The sequence below is a fragment of the Jaculus jaculus genome, chromosome 8, assembly GCF_020740685.1.
Source record: "Jaculus jaculus isolate mJacJac1 chromosome 8, mJacJac1.mat.Y.cur, whole genome shotgun sequence".
Classification (NCBI taxonomy): domain Eukaryota; kingdom Metazoa; phylum Chordata; class Mammalia; order Rodentia; family Dipodidae; genus Jaculus; species Jaculus jaculus.
In genome coordinates this window covers 46,642,410-46,653,040 of record NC_059109.1, presented here as the reverse complement: position 1 = coordinate 46,653,040, position 10,631 = coordinate 46,642,410, and the positions used below count along the sequence as shown (strand labels likewise).

At 39.6% G+C, this 10,631-nt stretch overlaps 2 protein-coding genes across 2 annotated transcripts in view; both read right to left on the bottom strand.

The window, feature by feature from the left end:
* Positions 1-145: 145 nt before the first annotated feature.
* The window catches only part of Ccdc73 (coiled-coil domain containing 73), a 134,584-nt gene continuing 124,098 nt past the window's right edge, over positions 146-10,631 (bottom strand). The window contains exon 17 of the mRNA XM_045156599.1: positions 146-518. Coding sequence (XP_045012534.1) covers positions 297-518 — 222 coding nt within the window. The 3' untranslated portion in view covers positions 146-296. The remainder of the gene's footprint in view (positions 519-10,631) is intronic.
* LOC105944181 (cytochrome b-c1 complex subunit 7) lies at positions 5,098-5,522 on the bottom strand. The gene has a single exon (XM_045156600.1). It carries the CDS (start codon positions 5,515-5,517, stop codon positions 5,182-5,184), a length of 336 nt encoding a protein of 111 aa, XP_045012535.1. The 5' UTR covers positions 5,518-5,522; the 3' UTR covers positions 5,098-5,181.

The window sequence follows — 10,631 nt, the reverse complement described above, 5'->3', positions numbered from 1 at the left end:
GTCTGGGTATTTCTTGTGTTGAGTTTGATGTAAAAAACCACAAATTCTAGAGAACAGGAAGTAATAAGTCACAAAGGGCCACCTTGTCTTAACATAATCCATGAGTAATATCAGGATACTGATGGCACCACAAGCTCCAGGAGGGAGTAGACACCATTAAAGGATCTGGATGCTACCAGCAAGCTGAAAGTATAAGCTGTCTTTAAAGGATCTATGTGCTGAACAGATAACATCTTCATCACACTAGACAAAGTTGGGGAAGTGGGGAGTCATTCTCATAACTGTTCACCAACATTTTAATCTGTTATTTTTTCCACCATCTCTTCTGCTTTTCTTTTTTTAGGTTGGTTGTTGTTTTCTAAGTTTACATACTTTGCAGTTTCAGTTAGCTGATTTGTTACAAGGCTCTGCCAGTCATCTTTACCAGGAGTAGAGGCAGCCAAATCGGGCATTTCTTTAACCTTGGCTGCCTGGAAATGGCTTTGTGACACAGTTGAAATCAGAGACTCTGCTTTCACCTAGAAAAGATAACATTGATTTTACCATTGAAGTTACTGTACAATCGACATTAAGGGAAATCTAGTAAGCTTCTGCAATTATAAATACACAAATAAAGCTATTTTTGTGGTGGATTGACAATTAGATTTTTTTTTTTTTTTTTCGGTTTTTTGAGATAGGGTCTCACTCTAGCCCAGGCTGACCTGGAATTCACTCCATAGTCTCAGGGTGGCCTTGAACTCTCAGTGATCTTCCTACCTCTGCCTCCTGAGTGCTGAAATTAAAGTCATGTGCCACCACGCCCAGCTGACAATTAGAAATTTTGACAGCAAAAAATCTATACAGTGTAAATGTATACAGGTATACCACATGTTCTCTAAAAAAATGTCTTGAATGTAAGATGAAATAAATTTAAACTATGCAGATAAAAATCAATGTTGCCTTCTATACGCTTCTCTTTACAAGCATGCTTATGTTTTCTATCTTCAAACCTAGAAAAAATTAAAAAAATTATTACAGATGTAAAGTATAAAAACTGTATTTTATTAGCATGTTTCCTCTCATGCTGTCAGCACCATTGTTGAAGAAATAGGAAAGAAAATAAAGTATTTAGAAGTTGACTCAAGATGCTGTGTTTTAAAAAATAACTTTTTTACCACTATACAGCTTTTTGTCAGATAATAAAATCCCTGACTAGGATTTAGAAAACAGAGCCAAAGATATAAAGAAACTAAAGATCACTAATCATCCATTCCAGGGACAGGCCAGTACTACTACTAGTCCATTCCTCTTTTGTTAGCATATTCATTCTCTCTAGATTTTTATATTTTGCCTTTTCCTCCTTGAGCAGATTCTGGGGTCTTTAAATTTTTTCTTAAACAATTGCAGTAGCTGTAAAAATAGTTCTTTTTATGGATGTGTGATTTGACTTCTGTTGCACTGTTTCCATTTTATCCCATCAAATTTTAAGTAATTTCATTTTTTAAAAATTGCCAGTTTGGGGCTGGAGAGATGGCTTAGCGGTTAAGCGCTTGCCTGTGAAGCCTAAGGACCCCGGTTCGAGGCTCGGTTCCCCAGGTCCCACGTTAGCCAGATGCACAAGGGGGCGCACGCGTCTGGAGTTCGTTTGCAGTGGCTGGAAGCCCTGGCATGCCCATTCTCTCTCCCTCTATCTGTCTTTCTCTCTGTGTCTGTCACTCTCAAATAAATAAAATAAAAAATGAACAAAAAATATTTTTTAAAAAAATTGCCAGTTTTTTAAGATTCCCAAGTAAAGTCTTGTTTTCAAAGGGCAAGTTACAGTTACTAAGTTTTAGGTATAAGGAAAATATATGTATAATCTAGAAATAGAGAACAGGATAGATTTACATAAAAATCACCCAGGATCCCAACCATTAAAATATTTTTTTAATTTTTTATTTATTTATTTGAGAGCGACAGACACAGAGAGAAAGATAGAGGGAGAGAGAGAGAGAATGGGCACGCCAGGGCTTCCAGCCACTGCAAACGAACTCCAGACGTGTGCGCCCCCTTGTGCATCTGGCTAACGTGGGACCTGGGGAACCGAGCCTCAAACCGGGGTCCTTAGGCTTCACAGGCAAGCGCTTAACCGCTAAGCCATCTCTCCAGCCCTAAAATATTTTTAAATTGTTATCACACTTGCGTGTGTGGGCACAGCAGAGTTTTTTATAGCGAAACACACACACACACCAGATATTTGTGCCACTATTTGTGTCTGGGTTTACATGGATGCTAGGGAATTGAACCTGGGCTGGTAGGCTTTGAAAGAAGAGCCTTTAACTGCAGAGCCATCAATGTAGCCCTAAAATACTTGTATGTTTTTATCAGTTTGTATTGTGGTATTATAAATGATTTTGCCGGGCATGGTGGTACACACCTTCAATCCCAGCATTTTAGAAGCTGAGGTAGGAGGACTGCCTGAGTTCCTGAGACTACATAGGGAATTCCAGGAGAGCCTGAGCTAGAGTAAGAGCCTTCCTTGAAAGAAAAAAAATTAGCATTTCTGCCTGTTACTGAAAGTATTGAGATGATGTTTCCATATTTAAATTAGTAATGTTGCCAGATACCTAACTTGTGAAAAATAAATGACTTATAACAAAATTAGACTATTATCATTTATTCACTTATTTCTTTGAGGATTTTTGAGTATTGCCTTACATTACGACCCTTTTCCTATACGGTCAAAGTAGCATTTTAGTAATATTGTTGTTTTCAATATGTAATTGTACAGGAACAAATTTTTTAAAGATCTCAAATGTTTAGCTATAAACATAATTGCCTGAAAATTATTCCTTTTGAATTGTTCTATATGAAATTTTCCTAAAAATTATTGTCATCCCTAGTCTACTAAGTCTAATAACTGCTAATGTTCTTTGAAAGCTATTGGTGTAATAAAGGTAATAGTATAGTCGAGATTGAGCATGTTTTGTTCAACTTTGCTAGGCCTCAGATTTTTCTTCAGCCTCTTTAGGTGGTGGACACTAGTACTATAAAGCTTGCTGTTTGGCATGAGTAGCAGTTACCTTCTTATTGCTGGGACAAAACACCCCACCAGAAGTAGCTGATGAAAACAAAAAGTTTATTTTGGCTTATAGTTCTGAGGGGAAATTCATGACAGAAAGCATAACAAGATAGGCATCAAATCATTTGGGAGGAAGCAAGAAGAGACTACTGGCAAGGAGGGCTGGATTATAAAATCCCAAGGCCTATTTCCAATGATACACCTCCAGAAGGCTACCCCTGCTAAAGGCTCCACCAGCTGGGGATTAAGTATGAAGCTTAAGTCACAAATTTAAGGGGAGCATTTTTACATTCAAACCGCCACATTCCATCCCTGACCCCCATAGACTCATAGCCATCTCATGATGAAAATGCATTCAGTCCTATGTTGAACGTCCCTTATAGTCTACCAGTCCCATCTGAAAAGCACGACAGTCTTTTTAACTGTGAACCCTATAAAATCAAACCACAAGTTACATACTTCCAACATAATGGCAGAAAGCCAGCATTCTCATCAAAAGTGGGTAATGGAGGCATAGCAAGGGCAAGTGGACGAATCAAGATAGAAAACCAGTAGGGCAAACATCAAAACCTACAGCTCCATGTTCAAACCTGGGACTGGTGACAAAACCCTCTGAACTCCAAAAGTCTTGGGCAATTCCTCCCCTTGAGCTCTGCTGCTTGCTTCCTGAGCCAGAAACTCCTTAGTTGTTGTGTCCCACAGTCCTTGGTTCTTCACTACTACCTATTGTTTATTTCACAGCTCCCTCATGGCCTCCATGCAGGAACTCAGCAACCATGTCCAGAAAATTATATTTGCCACACTAACAAAACCAGTATCAAGTGACCTGCCAAATTTGTTAATCCAGGCGGAATAAAGGCTGACTGAAGGCCAAAAAACTCCTTTAGCATTCTTCCTTCAAGCTCATTCCTTTCACAGAAACAACAATACTGTACAAAAAAGTAGCTGGCCCATCCCTCAGTGGTGTTCATCTTAGCAGCTAAACCAGCCTAAAATCAATCCACATTTCTTCCTGTGCCAAATTTCACATCTTTTATACTCTTTTTTTTTTTTTTTTTCCTGAGGTAGGGTCTCACTCTGGTCCAGGCTGACCTGGAATTAACTCTGTCATCTCAGGGTGGCCTTGAACTCATGGCAATCCTCCTTCCTACCTCTGCCTCCCAAGTGCTGGGATTAAAGGCGTGCGCCACCACGCCCAGCTCTATACTCTTTTGCTCTATATTTTCCTCCAAATACACCAGTCCATTGCTTTTTGAATTTTATTTTTATTTGACTGAGAGAGAGAATGGGTGAAACAGGGCCTCCAGCCACTGCAAATGAACTCCAGACATGTGCGCCCCCTTGTGCATCTGGCTAATGGGGGTCCTGGGAAATCAAACCTGGGTCCTTTGGCTTTGGCAAGTGCCTTAACCACTAAGCCATCTCTCCAGCCTTTTTTTGTTTATTTTATATTTTTATTTCATTGCTTTTAAGTTCAACTTTGCTCAAGTTCTCAGGACATGGGCAGAAAGAATGCAGCTAAAATACCACATGAGTTACCTCTAGCTCAAAAGTCCTCTTTCTCTGAAGACAAATGAGTCCTCATAGTCAACACTTCTCTCTGCATTTTAGGTCTTTCAAACTCACCAGAATGATCCATCAAGCTCTGCTTACAGAACTGCAAAACTGTTCTAAAGTTCTAAATCTTCTCTTACTCCTCCCACAAACTAGTTCCAAAAGACCAAAAACCACAAGTCAGGCTTTATTGCAGCAACCACTCCACTTCTTGGTACCAGTTTGTTGTGTGGGTTTTTTTTTTTTTTTTTTAAGATTTATTTATTTGAGAGACAGACAGAATGGGTGTGCCAGGGCCTCCAGCCACTGCAAACATACTCCAGATACATGCACCACCTTCTGGCTTACATGGGTCCTGGGGAATCAAAACTGGGTCCTTTGGCTTTGCAGGCAAACATCTCAACTGCTAAGCCATCCATCTAGCCCATTGGTGCCAGTTTTTTTTTTTTTGTTTTTTTTTTTTCAGTAATCAGAATTAGATTTAGAATTCAAAAATTCCAACAATGATTACAATAGACATTTATTGTGGTTCAGATTTAACCAACTTCATAAAAATACAGATGCATCTGTAAATCTCAATTACAAGATTACTTCTTTGCCCATTCTTCTCTCTCTTTTCTTTCCTGAATAACCTCTTTCAGATATGGTTCAAGGTAGAATTTATCCTCCTCATATTTTGTCCACTGCTCCCGAGGCAAAATCTGATGCCTCAGTGACAGGTCCAGTGCCCTCTTAATGCGAAACATCCTGTCATTATACAGCTTCTCAGGAAGCCGCCTTATGGCTTCTTTCACATCTTCATCCTCATATATTGTATCATCTCGCATTAACCCCAGTTTATTGAATCCTGCAGCATTGTAGTACCATTTTCGAATACCGTCCAGCCACCGGCCTGATGCTGAAACAGCAGACCTGCCAGCCATTTTGACCCGAAAGGTGCCAGTTTTTTTTAATAGCAGTTACTTTCTCATTGCCCAGACAAAAACACCTGGCTGGAAGCAGCTGATGGAAGCTAGCTGGACTATAACATCCTAAGGCACACCTCCAGCAAGGCTACCTATCAGAGGCTCTACCAGGTGGGGATGAAGCATGAAGTTATGTGGGGCATTTCTTACAACCACCACACCATGGAATAAAAATGTACATCAATATATAAATGTTCTTTGAAAACTATTAGTATGCTAATGCCTGCAATGTGTATTTGGCAAACCTTATTTAGCTCATGACCAAAGTGGATGCTAAGTTACCCTACATAGTGAGAACAGGTGAAAAAGATCAAATTTAAGCCTAATTTCAGTTGAAATGACTGATCTGTATGATTTAATGTTACTCTTTTGCCACCAAAATCCTGGATGCATTTGGCATCCAAGCAAAAATTAGCAATTTCCCAAAATAGTCTTTAACTTTTTATCTTGATGATGATGGAAAAGAGGTTATTGTAGTTTGAACATATGGCCTCCAATATATTCAGTGTTTTGTTACCTTGTAGTTTGGATCTAGGGCTACCTGGCTGGAGGCAGTGTCACTGGGTAGATCTTAAGGTGTGGTCATGGGTTTGAGATTTCAATCTAAAGATATGCAAAGTGTGCCTAGCTGGAGTTCCTGAAGTGTGCTGTGCTGTGTGGCTTTTGGCTTTTAGGCTTATGCTTTTCTCTCTGTGTTTGGTCTTATAAAAGCAGGCCAGCTTCTTCTGCCACTATGGAACTTCCCCTGGATCTGTAAGCTTCAATAAATCCCTTCCTTCATAACTGTACCTGGTCTGGAAGTTTATTTCAGTGAACCTGAAGCTGTCTGCTATAGGAGGCATATTGATACATACCTGCTTTATTTTTTACTTAACCACCCAATGGTGGAAAAAGGAAGAGTGGAGGTTAGCTGTAGACAAACAAGACTGTTGGCTAATGTTTGACTTAACAAAACTTGACCTATTTAGTTGAGGTTTCTGTAGCCCAATGCAATGTTAGTGCCAGTTGCTACCAGACATGTTGGCATGTATTTTTGCTTTTTCTCTTCCTACATTTTAGCAAATTCTTCATTGCTTCCTCTTTCCCCCTCATTATTTCCCCTAGTGTGGTATGAGTCATTTTATTTCATCGTAAGATTGGATGTCCTTACTCTGGGCCCTCTCCATCTTCATTCCTGGATATAGTCAAGATTGCAGCCAATGACATACCTAAGTCCAGGAACAAGGACAAACAATAGACCCTATCCTTCAAGTTGCTCTGAAGCTGTAGGTAAAGTGGTTGGACACCTAACACCTGCTTTGAGTTTATAATAATAGTGTTGGTGTGGTGAGTATGGAAAAATAAAATAACTTCTATTCTTTATAATATCCACTTGTCTTCATGGTGTGACAGAGGATGATAACCCTTCTGTAAAGCTTCATGCAAATATTGTCAGGCAGATTGCCTTACAGCTGCTTAATTCTATCATTCAAGCACAAAAGCAGACAGGTACTAGTTTATAAAGGAGTGAGTGGTTTTGCTGTGATGAAATTTTCTTTACTCATAAAAAGATTACTCTTTTTACAAAAAGTTTGGGCTAGAGCAATAGTTAGTAGTAAGGCACTTGCCTGCAAAACCTAAGGACCCAGGTTCAGCTCCCCAGGACTTACGTAAACAAGATGTACAAGTTGACACATGCACACAAGGTTTTGCATTCGCATAAGATGGTGCACACATGCACAAATCTGCAGTTTGATTGCAGTGGCTAGAGGCCCTGACATGTCAATTCTCTCTCCTGCTTTCTCTCATAAATAAAACAATAAAATAAAATTCAAAGTTTAAAAGTTAGGGAATAGGAAGATGGCGTAGTAGTTAAAGGCACTTGTTTACAAAGCCTGTCAGCTCAGGTTTGATTCTCCAACACCCAAGTAAAAGCCAGGAGCAATGTGGTGCATTCATCTGAAGTTTCTTTGCAATGGCAAGAGACCCGGGTACACACACAAGTGTGCATACACAGACACGCACATGCATGCTAATAAGTTGGTTTTTTTTTAAGTTTATTTGCTCTCAGATTTACTCGAATTTTTCGTACATGATATAATTAGTAATTAAACTCTAGCTGGAATAATGATGTTTAGCATATTATTTGGCACATAGCAATTAGTAAGCATTTAGAAAGTATCCAACCAGAGAACTGTGATTATTTTACACACACCAGTGTCTTTAAACTTTTTTTCTGTTATGAAAAGCCTAACATTTGACTCAGAGCCAAGATATCTAATGTAAGTCCCCTGCAGATGACCATGTCTAAATGACATGAAGAACTACTCACATTTCTATCACTGTTTCCTCCTCTACAAAAAGAAGAAGATACAGGATGTGGCAATATTTCTTAGAAAATATTATAAATTTTATAAATGTAAAATTTTAAAACATTAGTTGCAGGAAGAACATTAAGAATTAGATACAAAGAGCTTTCCTATTAGGTTAACTACAAATGTGGATTTGAAGGATAATGTGAATTTTTCATTGCATTCTTAAAATTCTTGAAGGTAGGACAGTCATAGCAGGTTATATATTTGATCTGATTGGCAATGTGGCATCCAGCTTTTTAAAAATCCCTGTAATAGGCCGGGCGTGGTGGTGCATGCCTTTAATCCCAGCACTTGGGTGGCAGAGGTAGGAGGATCGCCATGAGTTCAAGGCCACCCTGAGACTACAGAGTGAATTCTAGGTCAGCCTGGATAAGACCCTTCCTCGAAAAACCAAAAAAAAAAAAAAAAAAAATCCCTGTATCTTTACTTTGTTGTTTTGTGTGTCATATGTGTGGGTGTACATACAGGTGAGGTACACATATAAATGGTAAGCCAGAGGTCAATGCTGGGTGTCTTCTTCAATCACTCTCTGTCTTAGTTTTGAGACAGTCTCCTGCTGAATTTAGAGCTCACCCAGTAGGATGAGTAGCTAAGCTAGCAAGCCCCAGGAATTTCCCCCATCTCTTATTCAGCTCGGGTAACAGAAACACGTGGCCATGCCCAACTTTATTTTGTTTTTTTATTTTTGACTCATTCATACACACACACACACACACACACACACACACACACATATGTATGTATATCATATGCCAGTAACTTCAGCCTCTGTAAACAAACTCCAGATGCATGTGCCACTATGTGCTTCTGGTTTTATGTGAGTACTGGGGAATCAAATCCAAGTTGTTAGTCTTTGCAGGCAAATGTGTTAACTACTCAGCCATCTCCCCAGTTCCTCCTGCATTGCTTTTTGTTTGTTTTTGATCTGAGTTACATTGGGGTCAGTTGCCCAAGGTAGGAACTTAATTTCTAGTGGAAATTTGCTGCTCTCCAGTGACCTTATTTTATAGATATTACTTGCTGAGCTTGTTTGAAAAGTAGGTCCTGGGCTGGAGAGATGACTTAACGGTTAAGGCACTTGCCTTTGAGCCTAAGGACCAATGTTTGACTCTTCAGGTCTCACATAAACCAGATGTACAGTGATATAAGAATTCAAAGTCAAAAGCCAGGCATGGTGGCACACTTCTTTAATCCCAGCACTCGGGAGGTAGAGGTAGGAGGATCACTATGAGTTTGAGGCCACCCTGAGACTCATAGTGAATTCCAGGCCAGCCTGGGCTAGAATGAAACCCTACATTCAAAAACCAGAAAGAAAAACAACGAATTCAAAGTCACACGTGCATGCAAGTGGGCGCATGCGTCTGGAGTTCAGTTGTAGAGGTGAGGCCCTGGCATGTCAATTCTCTCTCTCCTTTTTATTTTATTTGTATTTTTCAAGGAAGGATCTTGCTCTAGGCCACAATGACCTAAAATTCACTCTGTAGTCTCAGGGTGGCCTCGAATTCAAAGCAATCCTCCTACCTCTGCCTTCTGGGTGCTGGAATTAAAGGCGTGTACCACCATACCCATCTCTATCGCTCACTCTTGCTCTATTAAAAAAAAAAAAAAAAAAAAAAAAGGCTAAGGCCAAATGAGCCAACGAGTGCAATAGTAGCATGTCTATCATGGTGGAAACCAATTGCCCTCCAATTGGACTGGAAGCCCACTACATGGGAGGGAATACATCCCTGATACTGAAAACTTAAAACAGGGGTAGTCATGAGCCCTAGGGGTGTAACATCTGTTGATGTCTGGATAAATGTATATACTATGCTTATCAAACTGCCCAGTAAGCACTTCTCTTAATATTCATACACTTATATTAATGCTACTCTCACTTTGGGTACAGAATCTTCTCTTTTCAAATGGCAGTGACCTTGGGACGAATCAAAAGTTATCATAGTGCTGGAAAGAAGTGACTGGAGTACTGAGTAACATCTCAATCACACCTTCCAAGGCTCAGGGTCTAATGCAGAAGAGTTGGCAGAAAGAATGTAAGAGCCAAAGGAAGGGTAGGACTCCTTACAACGTGCTCCCTCCAGACATAAAATGGCCTGGATATCCATGACCTCATAGTTCCTGACACTACCTACAGAAGACCATCATAAGAGAAGGAAAAGATCATGACATCAAAATAAAAGAGAGACTGATTGAGATGGGAAGGGGATATGATGGAGAATGGAATTTCAAAGGGGAAAGTCAGGGTAGAGAGGGTATTACCATGGGATATTTTTTATAATCATGGAAAATGTTCATAAAAATTGGGGGGGGGGGAGGCTAGTTTGTTGGGCTTGCCTCAAAAAAAAAAAAAAAGAAAGAAAAGAAAAAGAAAAAAAGTAGATCCTAAACCAGACATGGTGGTAAATGCCTTTAATCCCACTTGGGAGGCAGAGGTAGGATTGCTGTGAGTTCAAGGCCAGCCTGAGACCACATAGTGAATTCTAGGACAGCCTGGGCTAGAGTAAGACCCTACCCTGAAAACCAAAAATAAATAAATAAGGAGGTCCTAATAGCTTTGCTTTTATTTTTCCAGAGGAAGAGTTACATGATCTCATTTGAGGTTTCTCCAATTTGAAAAGAGCTGTTATTTGTTAAGAACTATAATTGTTGTGAGTGCTGAAGATAGTTGCTTAATGTGTTTCTAAAGTTTAGAATATACAGTAACCTAGAAGCTACAAC

Excerpts from the sequence above, each read along its gene's own strand:
- LOC105944181 (XM_045156600.1), bottom strand. The coding sequence starts at position 5,517 with ATGGCTGGCAGGTCTGCTGTTTCAGCATCAGGCCGGTGGCTGGACGGT.